The sequence below is a fragment of the Hibiscus syriacus genome, unplaced genomic scaffold (genome assembly GCF_006381635.1).
Source record: "Hibiscus syriacus cultivar Baekdansim isolate YM2019G1 unplaced genomic scaffold, ASM638163v2 tig00110384_pilon, whole genome shotgun sequence".
NCBI lineage: Eukaryota > Viridiplantae > Streptophyta > Magnoliopsida > Malvales > Malvaceae > Hibiscus > Hibiscus syriacus.
This window is the reverse complement of record NW_024062715.1, coordinates 8,470,952-8,496,258: the sequence shown is the minus strand read 5'-3', so window position 1 is coordinate 8,496,258 and position 25,307 is coordinate 8,470,952. Positions and strand designations below refer to the sequence as shown.

General features: G+C 33.9%; 2 protein-coding genes across 2 annotated transcripts; both read right to left on the bottom strand.

The window, feature by feature from the left end:
* Window positions 1–994: 994 nt before the first annotated feature.
* LOC120122283 (tetratricopeptide repeat protein 37-like) lies at window positions 995–3,895 on the bottom strand (the record flags this gene model as incomplete). The annotated part of the gene is given in 11 exon segments (XM_039141446.1): window positions 995–1,346; window positions 1,349–1,529; window positions 1,694–1,893; window positions 1,896–1,977; window positions 2,228–2,409; window positions 2,550–2,671; window positions 2,874–2,962; window positions 3,042–3,209; window positions 3,324–3,425; window positions 3,530–3,622; window positions 3,890–3,895. Coding segments are annotated over 11 exon segments (1,479 nt in total), but the record flags the coding sequence as incomplete, so codon positions are not given.
* Window positions 3,896–14,447: 10,552 nt separating this feature from the next.
* On the bottom strand, window positions 14,448–16,044 carry LOC120122121 (BTB/POZ and TAZ domain-containing protein 1-like). Its single transcript, XM_039141354.1, has 5 exons — window positions 15,927–16,044; window positions 15,705–15,838; window positions 15,294–15,597; window positions 14,896–15,215; window positions 14,448–14,640 (listed from the first exon to the last, which is right to left on the bottom strand). The coding sequence occupies exons 1-5, from the start codon at window positions 16,023–16,025 to the stop codon at window positions 14,463–14,465; spliced, it is 1,035 nt and encodes a 344-aa protein (XP_038997285.1). The 5' UTR covers window positions 16,026–16,044; the 3' UTR covers window positions 14,448–14,462.
* Between the last annotated feature and the right edge of the window lie 9,263 nt (window positions 16,045–25,307).

The window sequence follows — 25,307 nt, the reverse complement described above, 5'->3', positions numbered from 1 at the left end:
CCAATCTTCGAAACCAGTGTGAACCGGGAAAGTTCTGAATCAATATTGTATGAACGAAATAAGGAAAAGCTCTAGTGGGCCAAAACAAAATCATAAATATTGAGAATATTTGTAATAATTTCAAATGAAATCAACTCGTGATACTAATATCCAATTAAGATTTTAATACTATTATAAAAAACTCTAATTATTTTATTTCATTGACCACTAGGCACTAGACTTGACTAAGGTTTTTATATGAATTAAAACTAGTAAACGTTGATCTACCTAAATTTAAAAGTTTTCTCTCCATTTAAACATGACCCTTTTCAAATTCCAACATTCAATTATATGATATTGAAAAAGGATCGAAAAACTCTCGGGGATTGTTTAGTTCGTGAAATATAAGATTACTATTGAGAATAAGTTTATTATAATATTGCATTGTTTATCTCATTAATGAGAATGTTATATTATTTTGTTTGGCAGAAGGTATACAAGATTATAATGTTTAGTTAAATGAATATGAGATAAAAAAAATATGTTTTACCAAATTATTCTTGACATATATTTTCTATTTTAACATATATCTTTATTATTTTTAATCTTTTATTTTTTTGAAAATACAAAAATATACTTGCACCGATATAATTATACGTTTATTTTTAAGTACTTACTTATACTGATGTAAGTATATGTTAATTGCTACACTTTTTTATTCGTTTATTTTAAGGTGTCAAGATATTGGAAGATGTACATATATACATGATGAAGTCCTTTGCTGCCAATAATATATGCTTTAAGTAATAATCCATCAAAATGATTAAATACATTTTCACTGTTAGTGAAAAGAATTTGAATAATATAAGCATTGTATAAAAAATAGATAAGGCCAATCCACTAAAAATAAATCTCTAAAAAAAATCAATTCCCACGCATGATATGAACAGAATAAGGAAAAATCAGCCTTGAATTTCTTAAGATTTGCCTTGTACAAGGAAATCAAACATTTGCATTTAAAGATACAACGCATTGTTCTGTCGCATTTCCTCTATAATGTACACTATATACAGATATATAAACCATAATTTTACATATTTCCAGGAACGTTAATTAATCGGGTATGAGAAACGACGACAAACCCGCACACCGTTGAGACGAGGCCACGGTTTTAATCATGTTGGATATGGCCGCATCAAGCAATGGATCCGACTGAAGCGCTTTGTCAAAGCAGAACTTTGCTTCTTCCCATTGACCCTCGGCGACAAACACGAGACCGAGATTATTAAAAGCCGGAGCATATCCAGGCTGGAGTTCAAGCGACTTCGTAAACATTGCCTTGGCGCGTTCATATTGCTTTTGTTGTCGTAGAGATTCCCCAGGTTGGAAAATATTGCGTGTGCTTGTTCCGCTGATGCCAATGAAAGTGCTCGCTTGTAAACGCATTCGGCTTGCAAAGACTTCTGTGCAGTTTTAAAATGCTGAGAACAGAGACTATGAAGTCCTAGCTGGTTCCATTGCACAGCATCATCTGGGTCTTCAGCTGTTGCCTGGATAATAGATGATAAAAATTTCTCTGAGTCAATTGCGCCAGTAGATGCACGATACAGTTACATATTAGACATAATTGTGCCAATTACTTCAACCACATCGTAACAGTTTTTATAAAAAGCTTAACTATTAACTTGTAGAAAAGCTAAACTGAAAATCATACCTGCTTTAAACTGAAGATAGCTCGCTCTTCGACCTCGACTAACTCATTTTGTTCCGTCTCAAAGGCTGCCACAATCTCATGTTGAGCCTTATGAACCATGGCAAGTCCGGCCCATGCAACGGTAGGTTCAATTGGCACAGCATCTCCTTCTCTTAGTACTGATGCCATTTCATTGCCAGCCCAAGAAAGTTGTTCACTAGATCTTGTGACCTTTCAACATCCTTGATTCGATGGACTGCAACGGCGTATCGAGTAGACATGCAATTTGGTTCCAGTTTTGCAACCTTTTTAATAATAAACAAAAGCAAGAATAAACTAAAACTTGCGGAAGACCACAAAACAATGTGACAGAATAAGTTCAAGCAAAAGTCATGCATGCATTTGTAACTATATTAATAGCAATTTTGCATTAAAAGCACAACGGCAGGCGAAAACTAAAAATAGGGCATCCTATATTTTATAAAAATGGGGGGCAAAAAAATGGACAACCCAAACAAAAGAAGCTATAAGTGACTATCAATAATCCGTTAGCACCTTCTCCAAACATTTGCTGGAACTACTATGGTCACCGATCAAATAATATGCATTGGCTAGATTCGCCCATGTATGTGCTGCTTTCAGATCAGATTTTACTACGGCTAACAAACACTCCTTCGCAACATTGATGGCTGGAAACTGATCCCTGGAAGCTCCTTCACTGGCATTTGCACCAGCACCTGAGAAGAGAAAAGAATGAGCTCAAACTACTTTCTTTCAACATGCCTACATCATTTACATCCATTGCTGCTTTTGAAGTTCTTCCGAACGGCAAATTGAAAGGCTAGGGATGTAAGAATTTACACTCTCACAGGCTTACCTGCAACAACTGAACCATATTTACAAAGAAGAATTACAGCATAGTTCATTAAAGCTGCCGGATGGTTTTGGTCTTTAATGATCAAATCTTGGAGATACTTTGCTGAAAGCTCCAAGTTTCCACTGAAAACATAAATCACAAGTTAGAATGTATGCAACGTATGTTGACGATTAGTGCTTTTCCATCAATAAAAAGATAAAGAATCAAAGTCAGAATGCATGGCGATCCGTCAATGAGAAAGATAAAGAATCAAAGTTATCCTCTCCAACCCTCACTTCAGCATTCCAATATCGCCTTTTCATTTCCAAAACGAGACAATCTTACCTCTGGAGATAAGCAATCCCAAGGTTTCCAACGCAATCATAGTTGTCGGGGGCAAGAGCCAACAAAGATGATAAAACTGCGATGGCACTCTACATCAGAAGTAAACTCCAGATCAGATCAAGTAATGAGAAAAATACTATTCAACCAATGATAATTTCGTAGTTATACCTGCAGTCGACCAGTTTTGAGAAGAATCAAGCCTAGGGTGTTCCATACACCTGCTTGTCTAATATCTGACTGCATTGACTCCTTCAATTTAGAGAGGATCTCGTTAAGTTCTTCATGTTCAAGCTCTTTATCCAAAACGTTATCTACTGAATTTTCTAGGAGAAGACACTGCATATTGACCAATGCTAGATTAGAAAGCATATAATTTTTATACTAATATTTTTCACTCTATTTTTCTATTATTAAGGTCAAAGAGAAAACGAAATCAATTTATAACTGCACCTGGGCATGGTGAATTTGAACTAAGGAAAGCAACTCTGGCCGTGCAATCTCTGCCTCACTGCGGTGCAATATCTCTGCTGCCTTCTCATAAGCCGAAATTGCCTTTGAAAGGGGGAGAAGAATAAGAAAAAAGGGGTACTGACTGATATAAGAATAATGTATATTCACAAAACTATGGTGCCTGCTAAGTCAGTTAATTTCTAAACCTTTTGAGGTTGACCGAGCCTTTGATACATTAGACCAAGAATGAAATGAGCATGCGCATTTTTTGGATTCTTCCTCGCAACATGCACCAAACCCTACAAGAACATAAAAACAATTGCAAAGTAAACCAAAAAAAAGCATCCTCAGTGTCGGTAAACAAATTTACCAAGTTCGAAGAAGTTGATACTGAAACCATTAGCCTACACCCTCAACCGAATATACAGCTATGAAACACAATTCAAAACTGTTTCTCGGTTAAAGACAATACAAAACATTCAAGAAACGGCACACTTTGATATCCATCAACTATAGTACCAAGCTTAAAATTGCACGATGTCAAAGAATGAGGGGATGGAACTAACAGTTTTGAGGCATTTCTTATTTAACTTTTTAACTGCCCCTTCCACAGCATCGATGTCTTTGGAAACTAAGGTACTTTTATCTTGACTGCTTTCATCATTAGTTAGTCTACATCATGTAAATTGTAATAATTGTTCAAACTTCAACTAAACTCAGAGAACACAAAATACAGGTTCATTAAAGCATGCAGTGAGTTCAATAGAGCTACTAAAGCAAAGGGTTTGCAGGGATTTTACTATTGAAGCAGCTTAAAGGCAAAACCAAAATCAAATTAAACTGCTCTAAACTCCGAAATATAACACCCCATTTCCATAAAATACATAAATTGAAATTAAAACCAAGTATTGAAGAAACCGAGAAAGCTCAATAATTGCTCCAACAATCACACAAAACATAGAAGGAATCGAAGCAAAGGGGGTGGAACCTAGTAAGGTCAGGAGCAGGGAGGAGCAGAGAATCATGGTCGTCGGATTCAGGAGGGTAGACATTAAGGTCAGCCAAAACCACGACCTTTGGAGGCGGAAAAAGCGTCTTGGAGCTCTCAACGCCGCCTATGGAAACTTGGGGAGGCGGTACCAACATTTCGGGTTCCATTTTCTGTTTGAAATTTACGAAAACACCACAGTTAAGACGATTATAAATTCAGACCAAGACCCCAAGAAGCAAAGGAGAAGAACAAGAAGGGTGGGTTGGAATTTGGAAGAGGAAGCAGATGGCATCCAATAAATCTCAAGGCATTATATAGTTTTTGGTTCGGTAGGTAGGTTTATTTGACTTGTTTTCTGGATCAAAAGCAAGGAGTACTACAGTTGTAAATGGGCTTTGATTAAGGTTTTACCATGCTCCAAAGTCTGCCTCTTCCTATCAAAATCAATCTTCCACAATTCATTCAGCTTTTGCCATGGTCCAAATTTGGGATCAATGTAAAATTAATATATTCATAAATTCAAAAATTAATTTATAATAAAATTTTGAAGATAAAATTAAAACATTAATAATTTGAGGACTAATATAAAATTAAAGTATTTATAAATTAATTAAGTTAGCAGTTCTGTCTATTTTTTTATCAATGAATAGTTAAAATATAAAATTATATAATTTTGAAAAAAATATTTGATGATCAAAACGAAATTGAGGAAATAAATGGGTGACTAAACATATAATTTACTCTTTAATTTAATTATTTTTCTAATAAAATTATATTTTTGACCTTCCAATAATTTGTTTTGTCTTGTCCCCAAAAGTGAAATTTGCCTAAAAATCAGCTAATAGTAAATATTAATGAAATAGATATTCTATTTTTTCTTTTTTTATTAAACTAGAGATTTTACAAGTGATAGTATATATTCGAAAAACTCTCAAATATTTGATTATAAACATTTAAATACCCTTTAATTTTTTATGCTCGAACCTGTGGCCTCTAAAAATGAAAATTATTTATTTAATAACTGAAATAATTTGATTTTTACTTATTTTTTTTAATCATAGAAACAGATATTTTCAATATTCATATAAAGTGCAAAGAAGCATAAACAAAACTATCTTTGTCTCACCCTTATAACATATCCAATAAAATGGTGAAGGTGACATTGCATCATTGAAATGTCTAATTGTTCTCATTCATCGCTTTTAAAAAAATAAACTTTTTAACTTATTAATTTTATTTAATCAGCAAATTCTTGATTTAATGACATTATAAAGGTCAGCGAATTTAAATTCAAATCCGATCTTTACCATATTTATCCCTTTATATAGTGTAGTATTGATTTTTCAACTTTTTTTTTATTTAAAATTGCAAATTGAGTTTCATTGTCTATTTAAAAGTTTATTAGTAAAATGTTATTCTTGTTGGTGATGGACTAATGGAATTAGGTACCAATGTAGAAGATAGAGCAATTGAGTATTTGGAGTAGGGGTGGTTATCGAGCGAGTCAATTGCGAGTTAGGCAGTGTTCAACTCGTGTTTGTTAAAAAAAATTGTTCGACTCAATTCGTTGCTCTTTAAAATTTTGCTTGACTCGTGCTATTTAAAAATCTTGTTGCTCAACTTGTATTCGTTAAGCTCGTTACTAGTTAAACTCGCCAAAATTTTTATCTTATTTTTTAGTTGAACGTAAAATCTACCAATACTATATAAAACTTAATATAAAAGTAAATTGATAAATTTAACAAAAAAAAATATCAAAAGAGTGTACGAAACAAATTCAAAGTCTAAACTCCAAAATAAAATTCCACAAATACATTAAAATAATAATTAAGGTTTAATTTTTTAGTGTAGTAAAATAATAATAATTTATTAATAATTTAATATTTTTATTATAAAATTAATAGATTAGTCATTTAACTTCTATTAATAAATTTTTTAATGAAATGATTTTCTAAGATAACTAGTAAAATATTATTAAAAAAATTAACAAGTTGATCGCAAACTTATCGAGTCGAGTTAGATTTTACTTGACTCAACTCGTTAAGGTCTCAAATCAAGTTCAAATTCAAATCGAATCAATTCGAACAAAACTTTTATCGAAATTTGATTAAGTCAAGTTCGGTTATAATTTAAGATGTATCAAATGTATTATTTAAATGTGTGTTAAAGGTGGAGTGAATTTAGGTTTTAGTGTTATATGTTTCAGGGACTTTGGCATTCACCCATTCCACGCGACATTAATCGGATGGAATAATAGATGAAAATCAGGTTTGATCTTATTGTAGTTATAGGAAAAATATATGAAATTATAATATTACACGTATGATTATATATCTATTAATTTTTTATTTTGATTATCGATCTATTAATTTTATCACTTAATTATTTAAATGTTATCAATCTAGTCATCTGTTATCAATATTTAACGAAAATATTGATGCATAAGTTAATAAAATTAATAATTAATTTTTTATAATAAATAATATTAATTATTATATTAAATAAATATCATAAAATAATTTTTAAATAAAATTTTTTTAAAAAAATTATTTAGGTGTACATACATTGAGAAATTATAGAAAATTCAATTACATTTAAATATTAGAAACAAAAACATTCATTTAAATAGAATATTAATTACATAATGATTAACAGTTATGTGATGATAACATAGTTGTACATTTTTTCTATTGTGCCCGATGTTTCTACAATGCCCACATCGTTTTTGTTCTGTTGACTTCTTCCGAATATCCATATCACAATGTATTCTAGTAGATTTTGGACGACTTGAGTCCCTCAATAGCAATGGATCTGGTACAATTGTAAGCCAAGTTTGAATCTCATCTGGGTCTCTTTCGTTTCCTATGGGAGGAAACTCAAATTCATATACCTTGAATACTTGTGAAAGTTGGTATACGGGATCAACATAATTTTTGTAGTCCAAATGCAAATATGAGCAAGATGCAATGACATGAGAGCATGGATATTTGAGTGCTTGAAAGAAACCACAATCGCACAACCTCTCTTGCAGATTAACTCTGAAAGAGTTAGTTTCAATCCCTTGCAGCGAACGTGGCATTTCGGTTACACGAAACAATTCACGGGTGTGAGAAAAATTTGTAACCAACATCCCATTTGATACAACCATTTTTTTTGTAAATCAGCTACTAGTCTTGGGTTGTAAATATGGTCGTTTTGCATCCAAGTAAGAGCTTGTCCACCGAGCTTTGCAAAGAGTTGACCCAAACGAAAATAAGTTGTTTTGACCAATGTTGTAATTGGTAAATGACAAACCCCCTTTAAGGTTAAATTTATTGCTTCAGCCAAGTTGGTTTTCATATGACCATAGCGATACCCCCTGTCATACGCATTTGTCCACATTTCTTTGCTGATGTCCATAATGTATTCGCACCCCTTCTTATTTTTTCCAAACAACTCTTGTAGCATAGACTCAAACCTTTGAGGTAAGAGTTCGTAACCTAAGCCATTAGGAATATGAAATAGTTAATATGAAGTATAAATAAGTAATACGAAAATGATAGAAAAATTGGAAAAAAGTAACATACCCATCCGCACGACTAACTGACGTTCATCGTTCTTCTTGTATTTTTCGTAATAGTTTGCAGCAATATGACAGACACAATAACGATGTTGAACATGTGGAGGTCTATACATTGTACCCAAAGACTCCATTATTACTTTTATCCCGGCTCCTCGGTCTGAAATAATGCATACTCGTTCCCTGGTGACAACATGTAAACGTAAATTTTTAAGGAAAAAATCCCAGGACTCAGTGTATTCTCCTTGAACGAGGGCAAACGTAACAGGAAGAATATTGCGGTTTCCATCTTGGACCACAACCAATAATAAAACTTGCTTGTATTTCCCATACAAGAAAGTACCATCCATTTGTACAACTGGTTTACAGTACTTGACTATATTAATACACTGAGGGTAAGTCCAAAAGACACGGTAGAATTGGCAGCGATCGCGAACCACTCGATCATTCACGTAATGATGTTGAGTTTCGAACTCAATAATTGTCCCGGGATTGAGTCTTTGCACAACATGAAACCAACTAGGCAGCTCGTTGTAAGAGGAATCTCATTCGCCATGAAGTTTGCAAATGACATTTTGTTTTGCCAACCAAGCTTTTTTATAGGAGACGGTGTACTCATATTGTGACTGTATAGCAGAAATTAACACTGCAACAACTATATGAGAGCTTTGTTTCACAATGGGCATGATTGCTTGGCAAATAATGTTGGAGTCCAAGTTGGGATGATCCTGGTTTATACTTCTTGCACAACACGTGTGAGGACCATTGTATCTGGTTAGTTCCTATAAGTTTTTCTTCCTATTCCTCTTTGATACACGGGTCATCGCTTGACATCCGTTGTCATGTTGGACGCAATAGCAGACATATTTCTCCGTGGTAGATCAATCAACTCGGGACTGAACTGAGTTATGAATATTGTAACTCTTTATTTCCATCATTGCTTCCTCATTCGATGTGAACTCCATTCCAATATGTAAATCACTGTCGTTGACTGATGACTGAAGTCCATAGTTGCCAATATCAAGAAGATCCGAAAATTCAGGCTCATACAAAACATCATAATCAACCTCATACATATGTACAAGAAGTTTAACTAGTATTGTATTTATCGGAACGTCATCCTCATCATCATCAGAATGTACGTTAAACTGTGGTGAGTCAGGTTCAACGAATAATTCCGTTTCAGCACCATCTGCACCTGGCTCCCGAAGAGGTTCTTCTGGTGGAGATGAGGGTTCCTCCGATAATCCAATGTTGAGGTCAACTAAGTTCCCGCTTGCGTGTCCTCCCCTTGAACTTGAGGCTATTGTATTATGTGGGATGTGAATAAACTATCATCTCGATGGTATTTCCATATGTAAGTCAAAAACATTGGCAGATGAATGTCTGCCCCTTGAAGTAGAAGAGATGTTGCCATATGGATTATTGGTGAAGCCACGTGGGTTGAGATCAGAAGCAGTTACTGATGAATGTCTTCCTATTGAACTTGATGGCATAACATCTGGCGTTGGATCCGCCATTAATGATATGAAATCATTACATATCAGTTGTGTCGGGCTATCAACTTGATCAGCTTGATATGCAATGCCAAAGTGAGAGGAATATGAGAGACCACGAGAAGCACGAACATGTATAAAAGTGACATACATTTCAATAAGAGATTGTGAACTCCCCATATGAGCATCAACCATCATAGAAACATCATCATCGTTGGAAAGCTGAAATGATGTATACGTGAATAGAAAAAGTTCAGTAGGAAGTCTATACTAAAGTGAAGATAGTCTTCTCCGGCCAACTACACGAATCTTTAACGAAATTTTTGTGATTAACTCCTCAAGAGTGATATTTCTCTTCAAGGTTAAGGGGATATAATGATCTTACTCAAAAACAACCCCCTCTTCAGCTTCCTTAATTTCTCCATCATATAAAACAACAGCAGAAAGATGACTCATTTTCAGAGAATAGAGGATTTAGATTTTTGAGAAATTTAGAGTTTGAGAATTTGAAAACTTGTGAACTGAAGTTTGTTTTGAAAGTACATAATATGTTACATATAATAATGTCTATAACCGGGGTACTATTCACGTAAAGGCACGTTCCTAGGGGCGCGCCTTCGATTATTTTGTCAGATAATATGTTATCATTGCTCTATTATGTCATTCATATCCCTCGGGGGTACGCGTTCCTAGGGGGGCGCCTTCCATTATTTTGTCAGAGAATATGTTATCGTTACCCTATTATGTCACTCATGTCCCTCGGGGGCACTATTCATGTTAGTACCCAAAGTGGTGAAAGAGCATTCCCGGAGGGGCGCCTTCGATTATTTTGTCAGAGAATATGTTATCATTGCCCTATTATGTCACTCATGTCCCCCGGAGAACTATTCATGTCAATACCTATTATTTCTGATGGGACTTGGCAAAGTGGTGAAAGCGCGTTCCTGGGGGCGCGCCTTCCATTATTTTGTCAGAGAATATGTTATCATTGCCCTATTATGCCACTCACGTCCCTCGGAGAACTATTTATGTTAATACCTATTATTTCTGATGGGACTTGGCAAAGTGGTGAAAGAGCGTTCCTGGGGGCGCGTCTTCCATTATTTTGTCAGAGAATATGTTATCATTGCCCTATTATGTCACTCATGTCCCCCGAAGAACTATTCATGTCAGTACTTATTATTTCTTATGGGACTTGGCAAAGTGGTGAAAGCGCGTTCCTGGGGGCGCGCCTTCCATTATTTTGTCAAAGAATATGTTATCATTGCCCTATTATGTCACTCATGTCCCCCGGAGAACTATTCATGTCAGTACCTATTATTTCTGATGGGACTTGGCAAAGTGGTGAAAGGGCGTTCCTGGGGGCGCATCTTCTATTATTTTGTCAGAGAATATGTTATCATTGCCCTATTATGTCACTCATGTCCCCCGGAGAACTATTAATGTCAGTACCTATTATTTCTGAGGGGACTTAGCAAAGTGGTGAAAGCGCGTTCCCGGGGGTACGCCTTCCATTATTTTGTCAGAGAATATATTATCATTGCCTCACTCATGTGAAATTGGATGTTCATAACTTAAATTAAAATGTTATGTGAAGTTTGAATAAATTGGATAAAATGTTATAAATAAATTGAATAAATGTGAAGTGATCAGTTGGTTGTTTAAATATATTGGATAAAATGTTATGGATAAATTGAATAAATGTGAAGTGATAAGTTGGTTGAGACATTGAAATTGTATGGAATGAGCATGGACATGTTTTTACGAATAAATATGAAGTGATAAGTTGGTTTTAATGTATATGTTTTAATGTATATGTTAAGGATAAAATCATACGTATGGATAAATTTAATTTCAATTTAAGTACTGTGAACTATAATTGGAATATAACCTTTAATTTTGAATACAATTGGAATATTAAGTTGAATTTAATGTTAAATTTCGAATACCATAATTTGTATTTTAATTTTAAATTTCGAATACTATAATTTGTATATTAAAAACATTTAATGTTAAATTTGAATAAAAATAACATTAAAAATATTGTTCTAACAACCATGAAACATTTAAATAACATAACCAAATTACATAAATTTATGAAATATAACTATTTAAATAACATTAAAATACAACTGGATCACCGATGTTGCCTTTTCGAATGAGTTCCACATGGCGGTGGTTGTCTATTTCGCTGAGGATTTCTTCGTGGAACTTTTTCTTCAGTCTCCTCATCTTCACTATTATCACCATCGGCATTTTCTTCGGCTGGTGTTGTAGATGACGCTGAAGGGCCTGTATAAAATAATGACCCTGGATGAGTGCTACTAACAATCCCACCGCTCATAGAAAATTGAGAAAAGTGTGAAAACATTGGTATCGATGTCTGTGATCCAGATGGAGATTGAGGTGTCTGTGGAGAAGGACCACCAGTCAAATAAGATGCATATGAACCATATGTTGGATCATTAAATATAGTCGTATATGCATCTCCATATGGTCTCATAAAACCCTGCGGGCTAGGAATATAACCCTGAAGGCTAGGAATGTAACCCTGCGGAGATGACATATAAACTGGTGGGCTTGGCATATACCCTTGAGGAGATGGCATCTGAACTGGAGGGTTGGGCATCATCATCGGTGGATAGGGATGTTGTGGTGGGACTGATACAGAACCGGTAGCACCTTCTCTCCGTCCACAAGTCAGAGGACGATGATATTGAGACGGTGGACGTCTCTCTCGGCGTCTAGGAATGTTAACCCCTCGTGCTTCAGCCGAAAGTATAAATGACTTTCCATTTTCATTAAACCAGTCCATATAGTTATCCGTAACCACATGATCAGTTTCAGCGTAAAATTGTCGATGGGCCAACTGTGCATACCGGTTCTCCCAAAGCGCAATCCAATCTCTGTGTCTCACCACCCAGTTAATCTCTTTCTTGCCTCGCCTATCTATGTTATGCATGTTGTCTAAATTCCTAGGTGCTCCAGGAATATATTGCGTACAACCAAACTGACGGAGCATGCGATCAACTGGATGTCACTCAATAATAGCATAACATATAAGAGGTACAATTGACATCCAAACTTCTAATGACCCACTCAGGTGGGGTGAGATGCAAGCCTTTACTTCATCGCTCGCATAAGGTATCCACTGAAACTGAAATATAACTATACAATTCAAATAAATATAATATTCTAATTATATCTAACATTTTAAATTAAAATATTCATATTTAAATAGATTTCAAAACATACCTCAGACCCAGCTTTTGTATCAATAAGTACACGGATTTCCTCTAGTCCATTAGGTATATCTCTATGGTTCTTTCTTTTCATAGACCACCTATGAAATATAATATAAACTTAATATCACCCTATTTAATTAAAAATATTTAAATCAAAATTTAGTTAAAAAATTACCTCAATAATAAGGGGAATACGTATGGTTCATTGACGATCGGGCATAAGAAAGACATGCGGAACCACGCCCATGATTGCAGAAGCAAGAGACATCCACCGATAGCAGTTTTCTTATAATTTGTCGCACGACACATTTCTCTAAAGAGAAATGCCAAAAATGCAGCGCCCCAACTATATCTTCCAGTTTCATCAAAATCAATCAGATGCCGCAACCACATACAATGCATATGGTTGCGAGATTTGTCGGGCATCAATATTCCTCCAATAATTCGTAGAATATAATCCCGAGGACATGCCTTTACTTCATCATCTGAAGCATTTTCATTTAGAACTTCAAAATTAGCTTTCAACCATGATAAAACTATTCTACCTCCATTAAACTCTGGCGGAGCAGCTCCAAGATACTCCATGCACATTGACTGTCAATCACCATCTACCATACCACACATAATATTCCCATCGACGAGAAGCCACAGATGCATAGAGACATCCTACAATGTAATTATAGCCTCTCCACATGGAAGATGAAATGTGTGTGTCTCGGGCCTCTATCTCTCAATCAATGTAGAAATTAGGACAGGTTCGAGTTTGCAACCGCCAATAATTGTTGCAATATACCCGAACCCAACATAAGACAAATATAGCAAAATATGTTGTGGTGTCGGTATACGTGGGTTTTTAATAAAAGTCTTTAAAATACGATCAGTTTCCTAAATAATATGCATTATAAAAATTATAATTAATATAAATTTATTATAAATTTAAATTAAAAATAATAATAAATATTAACATTAATTATAAAAAATATTATCATATCACTAAAATGTCTGGAGATATGGTTTGCATCCAATTGCAACAGCATTTTACTTTCCATTATAACTGTAGATAAAAAAATATAATTAACACAAAAAATAATTAATTAATAAATTTAAATAAATAATAATTATATAAATATTATTTTAATAAAAAATAATATTTATATAATTATATTACTATAAAATATAAAAACTATTTAAAAAAATACTAACTTAAAAATTAATTTCTTACCACTAATAAGAAATTTAAAACTCAAATAGTTTCAGAATTTGAGTTATATAAGAGATGAGAAGATAATTTTGGTGTGAAGAATGAGGAGGTTGAGGGGGTTTATATAGGGGAAGAGGAGGGGTAGTTGGGGGAAAAATGGATGGGCATTTATGGCATTTAATGGATGGCGTGTCCCTGGGATGCGTCTTTCACACGTGGCATCCCAGTCAGCATAAACCAAGTAAAACGCGTCCCCGAAGATGCGCTTTTGTGTCACCTCAATTAAAAATGTGCTACTTCAAAAAATATTAATCAAAGGGTGTTAGAGAGAGAATATTACGACGAAAATATGTAAGTTTTATCAAATCACAGAATAAATGACCATCAAATTAATATTCATCACATCAAATCAAGGTATCGGACATTATTGGAAGAAGATAGATTGGCGTTCCAGAAGAACACGAGAAAAAGCTAGATGAGATACAGTGGAAGTGAATTTTGATTCATCTTTCCGAAAACATGCACTTATTTTACAACATACTCTTAACGCTGCTAAAAATCTAAGTAAACGTCGGCAGAAAAATTTAAAATTTTAAGTAATATGCACTAGTTTTACAGGCACTCTGTTGTTTAGTTTCAAAGGAAGCTCAAAAGGTTTTCAATGCTTGAGCAGTGCTACCCTTTGTTTCCTTCAGCTCTTCCTCTCTCTTTCTCTTGGGTAGATATAGTGACGACATCGCTTTGGCCGACAAAACCTTCTTTACAAGTAATTTCCACTTTGCATCGTCGCCCAGTTTCTGCTGTTGTGCTTTCAATTTGAATTGCCTGCCAAATTTACAAAAGCAAACAGTCTTAGCTCGTTCCTTCATGATTAAATTGAAAGGGAAGAATAAAGGGGACCCAATTAGCGAAGAAAATGACAAAGATGGGACCTTTTAAGACATGTTGGTGTTTTATTAAAAAAAACAAAGAAGCAAACATGCATTTCCAGTTGCAAGAATTGACCAGTGTGGTGTGGGAAAAATTGGGCTTTAGAAAAAGCCAAAATCTTGGGAATAAAAGTGTGGTCTCCAAGTTTACCTGCAGAGCGGAACCCTGCAAGAATCAGGGTGATCACAGATGGAGGAATGGAGTCGAAGGAGCTGCCACATCCGGTTGCAGCGAGAGCATCGGAAGCCATTAGCCCTTCTCTTACACAGAGCAAAATGCTTTATCAACATCTGCACACTTTCACACGTCGCGTATTTATCGCACGGCCTCGGTTTCTTGGCGGGCTCGATGTTGTACGGCCCCACCGTCGTGCACCCTTCTCTGCAAATGTGCTCCAAACACTCGATTCCGTCGCTTAGTTGTAAATATGAGCTCTGTTCTTTCTTGTGCCGCCTCGTTCTCTTTTTCCTCTGCCAATACAATTTTCACCGTAATCAATAACTAATATCACAAATTAGCTTGATCGAAATTGGAGTACTTTTTTTTACCGATTCGGCTTCGTGGATGAATTTGAGAATCTCGAGTTCGAGCCAGGGATCATGATCCTGCATGAATTTCCAACCTTCGGTTTGCTCGACGCTCTTGAAACGAGCGGTCACCTGCTTCAAGCACTTGAGGTAGAGGTCGGGTGCGTCGCATAGACGGGTGAGTTGAAGCACGTCCACCACATTCTCCACCGTCAACCGCTCGCTCACTCCCCTAGTGCACCGCTGCTTCAGTTGTGGCACCAAATAGACGTGTGATAATACTAGCAGGTGAATTCCGTATTTCTCCATTTGCTCTTCCGTGCACCTATCGTAGCATGAGGAACATTTCCGTCAATTCAACTTCGTCGTAAAACAAGAATAAAATCTAAACTTTAATCGACAATGGCTCCTCTAATCAAGTAAAGTACTAACGTGGAGTTATAGAGGTATTCAACAAAAGCAGAAACGGCGTCGCATGGAACGCCGAGAATCGGGATGACTCTCTCAGATCTCCGATGTTTCACTGGACTTTGGATAATATTTTCCAGCACCGGCGACACCGTTGCCTGATTTAAGAAAAAGAAAATCAGATCAGAAACGAAAAAGTAAACGAAAATGCAGTAAAAGAGAAGGGGGGGTATTTAGAATCATTACCAATATGGTGGAGTGAGCAGGGATAAGGAGGCCGCCGGAAGTAAGGATCTGGACATCGGGTTCGGAGGCGGCGGTTGAGTTATGATTATTGTCTTCCATTAATAGAGAGGAAAAAAAGGAGAAGATTATGTTTGTTGTAGCCGTGCAATGTCCGAAGAGGCCGGCTGTCTTGAACTTTATAGACAGCATAAAATGAAACATACAATGCTAAAAAGCGAAGCAATGAAGAATCTGACGTGTCATGTCATGTTTGGGCATTACTGCTCCACGCGCTTTCCTTCTCTTCGTTGTTGAAGGAACTACCTAAATTGGAATCCCTTAATTACACTATTTATCTTAAGGTTTGTCGGTCGGATTTTTAAAAACTGCGCGTGGGGTAAATACTTCACTCAACTAAATTACATTTTCTCACGATTAAATAAATATCTCATACGAACTGGACGACCTTTCCTAGCTGACATGGAAAGTAACAATTAACAAACGACGAGAGACACTTTCAAAAGCCGATTTTGTAAATAAACGGCTTTTGGTGAGGTGAAGAGCTCCGGTTCAGCATGACATGCCACTTGTCCTCATCCATTCAGCCATTAAAAAAAGGGTTAATTATTTCAAATATCACCAACCTTTGAATGATAACTCGTTTATATCATCAACATTTTAATTTTATCAATTTTAACATTAACGATTTAAGTGTAATTTTGTCAATTTTATTTACTTTTAAGTGTAATTATGTCATTCTGCCGTTAATGATGTAACGATATGATGATATGATAACACTATTTTGATACTTAAAAAAATAAAAACGATGTCGTTTTATTTTTTAAAAAACTTCCCATTAGATTCAAACAACATACCTTTGGAAACTAATTCTAAGCACCCAACCACTAAATTAATTTAAAAACTTATTATATTTTTAACAAAATTAATATATATTTTAAACAGTTGATATTTCCCTCGGTGTCTTCCCACTTTTCGTAAACGCCCTTCGGGTGGGCCCGAAATTGAGCTTCGACTTAAATAAATGTGTTAGATTCGCCACCGATCATTAGGTTGACCGGACACCTTAGATTATCATCTTACATGATTTGCGTTTTACCAGAAATAAATTAGATTCGGGAGTTGATTACAGTCAATGAAAGATTAACACCCTTGTACTGCCCTTTCGGTACCAATTTAATTTCTGGGTTGTCTTAGTTGTGAAAGTTAAAAGTTAATTAAAATTTAAAATTCGATACAAATTACTTACCTTTGATAAATTAAAATTCTCCTAAAAAAAGTCAAAAAAATGTTAGATCGTAAAATAAAATAAATAAATGTTAAATAAATCAAAGAGAAAAAATTAAAAAAGGTTAAATTAAGAAATAAAAATAAAGTTAAGATAAAAAGAAAGAGTAATAAAGTAAACTAATATTAAAAGAGAAATAAATAAAAAATGAAGAAAATTTTAAATTTTAAAATAAATTTAAAATAAATAAAAAATGAAGAAAATATTAATTTTTAAAATAAATAAAAATAAAATAAAAAGAGAAAGAAATGTTAAATTTTAGAATAAATAAACATAATAATAAAATTTAAAAATGAAGAAAGTGTTAAAGGATCAAATTGGAACAAATTAAAATTTATGGATCAAATGGATGCTAAAAATGAGCTGCAAGAGAAAAACAAAATGTAAGGGGACTAAATTGAGAAATATAAGAAATTTAAACAGGGATTAAATTGAATAAATTCAAAATTCAAGGGTTAATTCACAACAGGTGATCAAAATGATTTACGCGTAAAAATACAGAGACTACAAAAATAATTTAAGAATTTCATAACTACACTAAGGGCCTCTCTATAAATAGCTCTTAAAACTAAAAAAAATCATTTTTAACCCAACTCCAAAAAAAACACTCTCCTCTTCAAAAAACCTATTAGCCCAAGCCAACCGGCTGAATGACCGGCCACCACTCATAGCCACGCACCGCCGCCCGGCCAGCGAAGGTCGAAAAAAAAATAAACTCACATTCCGGTCTCCTCTTGAACCCGTAGACCCGAATCCACCCCCAAAAATTAAAAAAAAATGCCTAGATCGGAGTAGATCTAGATCCCAAGGTTTCAACTTTTACCTTGGTTCCCGATGAGATCCTTCATTCTTCGGTGATCCTCGGCCTCCCGACGTAGACTTTATGCTTTCCCGGTAGCTTTCGACGAAGACTTTGATTTTTTTCTGTATTCGAATGGTTTCTTTGTCTGGTTTGCTTGGTATTTTGCTGTTTGGTTTGCTTGATCTTCTCTTGGTGATTTGTTGCCCTTGTGTTGCTCCACCAGTGGCCTTTTATAGCCTATGGAAACGAGTTGCAATCCCGATTTTGTCGGGATTTAGGTGTGGCTGATTCTCTCGGCATGTTGTTCATGGTTGTTTGTTGGTTGGCCGAAAATCCCGGGATAATGCAGTCCCGAGTTGATCGGCCGTAAATCTCGGTCGGTTTTACTGTTGTGGTCAGCATCGCTCCTTGCTTGGCTATTGATCTCCCTTGGCTAAGCATGAAACCCTAACATATGGATATGGGTAGGGATAAGCACTCAACCCGATCGGGTCGGATTTGTTTTAAAAAAATCGGGTTCGAGTCAGGTTTTTTAAGTGTGATATTCAGGTCGAGTTTGGGTTTAGGTTGAAAATACCCGACCCGACCCGAAAAAATATATAATTTTACCTTATATATTTAGAAATAATTACAATAATACCCCTCTATATATAATTTTTTTCAATTAAGTCACTTTTTTATTGAATAAAAATATTTTTTTATTATTTCGGGTTGGGTCGAGTCGGATTTCTAAGTCATATATTTGGGTCGGGTCGGGTGAAACCTTATTTTGGTCGGGTCGGGTATAGGGTGGAGGCTCCCTTGTTCTCGGGTCGGGTGGACCAAAAACCCGACCCAACCCGACTCATGCCCATCCCTAGATATGGACTGGGTCAGGCGCCTAACCAAACCTGCTTTGTTGGGTCAGGCGCCTAACCAGACCTGCTTTGTTGGGTCAGGCTGGCATGGCTCGGTTGGGCTCTATGAAAGACCCGAATTTGGACCTGGAGCAAAAAAATAATAAATAAATATATAATATAAATAATAATAAATAATAAATATATATATATATACAAATAATAATAATACTAAATAGTATTAATATAATATATAATATAATAAGTAATATTAATATATATAAAATAAATAATATTAATATAATATATAATAAAAACTATATAATAATATGTTTTCAAAAATTATATATTATATATGTTTCCAAAAGATCGTTTTTGAAAACTATATATATGTTTTCAAAATATGTTTTCAAAAACATATTATATATGTTTTCAAAAATCGTTTTAAAACTATATAATATATATTTTCAAAATCATATTATATATTTTTAAAAACCGATTTTTAAAAACTATATGTTATATACTTTCAAAAAACGTCTTCTAAACTATATATTATATGTTTTAAAAAATTATATTATTATATATATACTAAATAATCTCCGGACGAAAATGAGTGACTACACCACTATTTCCTCTTATATAAATGGTTTTTTTTTCAGTCGGTCTTGTTGTTCGTCACCATTGCCTCCTTCGCCAACAACGCTCAGTCGAGGAATGCGGTGTTGAAAAAAGCTATCGCTTGCCAACCTTTCTAAAAGAGTTTGTCGGGGTGTTTAAGGATACACATGTCCGATGAGTTTATACGGACATTGAGGGAATAAGGGAGAATGAAAAAGGAAACATAAAAAGAGAACGACAGGAGTAATAATAATAGATTATGCATCAATAGGGATTCAAATAGCGAAACACAAATGCTATAGCGACCGCTATTTCACGGTAGCGTAGCAGATTCACATCGATAGCGGTCCATCTAGTCCGTAATCTAACGGATAAAGGTGGATAGCGTCGATAACATGACACTATTAACGCTATTCCACCATTACTACCAAAAAATTAAGCCTAAATTCACTCCCAAAAAAATCAAGAAAGAGAGCATATCAATTATCAAGAGTTCAAAATCAAGACTCGCCAAAGAGGCAAAGATTAAAACGGATAGGAGACAAACCAACAAAACAAAGTTATTTTGGAGGAAAATCTTGAGTCTGTTATGCTTTGCCGCCGGTGAAGAAGAGGAGAAATAGAACGAGCTTCCATCGAAGGTAGAAAATTAAGAGCCTTAAATATTTGGGAGTCGATAGTTGAGAGAATTGGGATGAGATTTGAGAGAGTTGAGAGTGTTAGGAGTTGAGAGAATAAAAGAAGAAAGGTTATGGAGTTTTCCTCAACTCCAAGAGCCTTAATGTTTTTTTTGCCCGTCTCGCTCTCACCCTCCTATTTTCCTTTTTAATTTTTTTTAAATCAATTCTAAAATTAAATGGTATGTTTATTTGCCATCACTCCCTCCAATCTTCTAAAATCTATAATTTAATCCTATGTTTTAGAATTTATAATTTATCTTTAATTTAGAATGTAAACTTTAGTTTTTATTTAATTTAGCCCTAATTTCAGTAATATAAATTTTTGTAATTTCAATTTTATACTTTTATTTTAATTCTATTTGATTTAGTAATATTATCCTATCACTGAGGTTTTAAAATTTTATATTTGATTAAACTATATAATATATATGTCATTTTTGCTTAGAAAATATTATAAAATTATTAAAAATGAGACTTTATAATTATAATTATTATGTTTTAAGATAAATTGTACGAAATTTAAAAAAATTCACGATCGTAACACCCACAGTTATCACGATGACATCTATTATGTCCACAATTGCTATAAACGCGACGAGGCCGCAAACTCTATTTAAATCCCTGTGCAGCAAAATGCATTTGTAAAAACAGTACGCGCAACTGGTGGGTTCGACGCACCAACTAGAAACCGAAGCCGGAGACGATAAAGGAGACAAATAAGAAGAAGAGGAGGATTCTGTCATCTTTCGGAATGAAAATTAAGAAGAAGGAATCAAAGAATTTGCAGACGAAGAACAACAACGTAAAAGGTGTTCATCCTATAGATATGGTGTAATTAGTAGTGCCAACATTCCTCCATCTAAACCAAAGATTAAGATCATTAAACCATCAAGAAAATGATGGGAAAAAGGTTCACCGTTTTCTATTTGAACTTTTTTAGAAATAGGATCTAAAAATGACTGAGATTTTCGGAATCGTGAATGAGTCACAGATGAATATGCAGATGAAGATTTGAGGAAGAAAGAGAAAAATATATGATGAAAAAAATGTGTTTAGTCCCCATAAAAATTAGAGTTCAAGCATAAAGATTCATTGTGGACTTTTGAGCATTAAAATGATAATGTCAAAACGACGTTGTTTTGGTGAGGTATCCAGTAATATTATAGCACAATGTTATTATATTATCGTACCGTTAAATCATTAACGATAGAGTGATATAATTACACATAAAAATAAACGTTAATTTTAAAATTGAAAAAATTAAAATGTTAATAATATAAACGAGGCTATACTTAAAGGTAAATTGTACTTGAAGTTTAACCCTTAAAAAACACTTTTTCTGAATTTTCCATATTAAATTGCCACGTGTCTAGAACCGTCTTGTTAACATAAAAGTACAGCCAAAGATAGGAGCAACCAGTTACTGGTAAACACGTGCACTTTAGTACTTGCGGTGTAATTTGATTGGTGGAGAGTAATCGTTTGACCAATTCAAAACTCATGTCGGAACCGATTTAGGTTTTGACTGTCCTGCAGGCTACGGTGGGTCGCCGCGGTGGCAGATATTAATGCCGCGAAATGGATATGGTTGAACTTATTTTATTAATTAATTTAACTAATGAATTAAATAAGCGTTGTTGGTCATTATTTAACTTTTATTATTTAACTGGAAGGAAAAAACACACACACAGTTGGAATAAGAGATCTAAGAAAGACAGATTGAGTTGGTTGGTTTTTAAATATTTTCCAAGTTGGAAGGATTTTATTATATTTGTGTGACAAACACATCACAAGTTGGAATTTGGATAAGATCTGATTTTCCAAGAGACTAGTGTCGTCGCTTAAGCTTATGATTGAGTCGAAACTATGTTAATTGATATATAATTATATATGGATAAATTGTATAAATAGTCACTAAAATTTGAGGAAACGTAATCTTTCAATATTGAAGTTTTGAAAGTTATAAAACAATCACCAATGTTATCATTAAAAAAAACGGTACTCGACCATTAACACTTAAACACCATTTACTCTAGTTACTTGAGGCTGATGTGTCACCTTTGATTGACTAACTTGACATCATTTGACCACATTAGACTATGGCTCTAAACGAATCGTGTTGAGCTCGAATATTGTTGAGTTCGATTCAAAAAGTTTAAAGTTGAGCTCGAATCGATTCGAAAGCTCGAGAGCTTACAATTGTCAAGCTCGACTCGAACTCGAAACAAAAAATTGAAGCTTACTCGAACTTAAAAAAATTTGAACTCGAAATATTCTCAAACTTAATTTGATTGAAGCTCAAACTCGAACTCAGCTTGAACCTAAATCTTAAGTACATGAAAAATCTTATGTTGTATTTTAAAAAATAACATATAGATACTAATATTATTAATAATTTAATTTAAAAATTAAAAGATTCAATATATTGTTTTTGAATTGTTTGCGAATTTTTCGAGTGCGTGTCAAGTAGCGTGTTTTGATTTGTTAAGAACTCAAATCAAATTCATTTAATTCTAATGTTGACCGAATTTCGAATCAAACTCAAATAACTCGTAATATGTTTCATATACACCCATACATTAGACCACAATTGATCGACTATTTGATTGAAACAACAAAAAGTATTTCTTCAAAGAGAATCCATAATTCATATATCCTAATTTCAAATATGCATGACATTTCTTGCTCAGTGTCGATAGTCATGATCTTTTGGATATTTTACCCCAGGTAAAAATATCTCAAGACATTATTACCATCCCCATCCGCATCCCCTAAACTCTATTTTTTAACCCTAATTATTCTAGAGGATGTCTCAGGTACGACAACCTTAATATATAACCAATAAAAGATGATATCGTAAATATTAATTTTTTTTAACATTTTTGGTAAAACGCTACCTAAAACATTATTTTTCTACCGAAAATTTTAATATTGGGCGCTACCTAAAATGTTATTTTTTTACCAGTTTTTAAATAGCGAAATTAACATTTACAGTATAAAAATAATGTTTTAGGTAGCGTTTTACCGAAAATATTAAAAAAATAATAACATTTCCGGGAGTGCTTTTCCTTAACCGTATATTAAGTTGTCATACGACAGAACTACCCTAATAGAAGACATCTCAGGTGCGTCAACCTTAATATATGGCTACGAAAATGCTCTACCAGAAATGTTATTATTTTTTAACATTTCTGATAAAACACTACCTAAAATATTATTTTTTAACGAAAATGTTAATATTATACTATACCCGTTTTTCTTTTTTGTTTTTATGGGTTGTTATATATATATATATATATATATATATATATAAATAGAGGCGACCTTTTCTTTATTTCAAAAGTATCCTCGTCAAAGGGTATCACCTGATTTCTGGAATCAATCACGTTTGCTTCAGCAAATCTTTTCAATAAAAAGAGAAATATCTCAGCTATTGATTCCCAGATTATTTCGTAACAAGTTTTACTTGAATTTTTGTCATCTACAACCGATGGTTAACATGGAAAAAATACTATGATTTCTTTTCTTTATATATTTATTATTTATTTCATTTGTGATTCAACAATCTCAAAGTTTCTTTTTTCTCAAAAAAAGATAAGAAAAAATAAAGTTTTTTTCGTACTTTTTTTATAACATAAATAATGTTAATAGTCTCTAGTGTGAAAATAAAAATATTTGTGACGCTTAGATGACCCACGACAGCTAAGATAAAATTGAAAACGTCTTTTCTCTCGTACTACTCTTTCGATACATAATCAAATATTTAGATATTTTGTTTAAAAAAAAAGAAATCAAATAAATTTCATATCAAATTCGAAGTGTCATGCTATTATTACTGCGACTAAGAAAAATTCGAAAACATGAGAAAAGTTGAAGTTCCCATTAAGTTTCGTATCTCGCACAAACCAAATGTGACACGCTCACTTGGGATTTCTGAGAACAATTATAACAGAATCTCCCTTAAAGAACATCTCATTGATGAATCTGTCTTTGTTAACCGGAAGCGCCTTCTTCTTGCCTTTCCCAATCTTTAGCACCTACAGATTGGATCCAGAAATGATTGAAACCTTTTTTAAGAAGATTCATATATTAAAAAATGAACCGTTTGAGTGACTCAATGAGGAAATATTTTTATTGTTTGAGGATTCGAATTTGATCATAAATATTTTGAGGGTATATGTACATTATTTCTAAAATTTTCCTGTTCATCCCATTTTTGATTAGTTGTTGACTTTATGGTACTCTAATATTCGTTTTTTTTTTGACTCAACACCACAAACAGATCAATTATTTAAGGTATTTGGTCGACCCAACTTTTATTTTGAGAAATACGACAATTTCTATAGACTCGAATGTTATTTTTAAATGGTCCCCGATTAGTGAGTCTCATGTGGGCCATTATTTTATTGTCATTAATATGACTCGTCACGGATAGGTGAAGAGTCCATTAAAAAATATTTTTTTTTAAATTATAAAATAAAATTAAAATTATATATATATATATATATATATATATATAACTCGTGACCTCGAGGTGACAAATTCCTTCAAATTAAAATAAATTTATTTATATTTTAAAAAATACAAAGTAAATAAATAATTGTAAAAAATAAATTGCTTACAGAAAAATTATGATACATGCACCACAGGCCCAAAGGATGGGCTTACTTTGCCTCTAGGCCTAATTACTAGAGGACGGACCAAACTACTCAAGGATCAACTCCAGACTACAGTCCAAGCCTTTGTCAACAAGAGCCTTCTTGCCTCACATGGAACTAGAAGAGTTTAAGGAAGGAAAATCATTCCTCATTTCTCCCTTATCAAAATGGATTTCAAGGACCCAAATTATTTATGGGCCCAACTGTGAAGCCCATGGAGATATACCTGGAATTGATTTTGAACCCCTTGAGCCTGACATTTTCTAAAGTTACCCAGTGATATATTTATAAAGCCTGTGCTAACTCATATATTTAATAATTATAGTTTCTTTTATTTTTATTTAGGATCAAGCCCAATAAGTCATTGAATGTAATCCTTGATAGCTTATCATCCTCTTATACAAGACCATTCACGCCAAACCCTTATCCACAAGCCTTGATAACTTATCAAAACCCTTTCCCCTTGTTTATCATAGGCTTGGGCGCCTATCAAGAGCCCAAT

Excerpts from the sequence above, each read along its gene's own strand:
- LOC120122121 (XM_039141354.1), bottom strand. The coding sequence starts at position 16,025 with ATGGAAGACAATAATCATAACTCAACCGCCGCCTCCGAACCCGATGTC. Across the intron at positions 15,839-15,926 it reads CTGCTCACTCCACCATATTG|GCAACGGTGTCGCCGGTGCT; the intron begins GTAATGATTCTA and ends TTCTTAAATCAG. Across the intron at positions 14,641-14,895 it reads TGCAGGGTTCCGCTCTGCAG|GCAATTCAAATTGAAAGCAC; the intron begins GTAAACTTGGAG and ends TAAATTTGGCAG.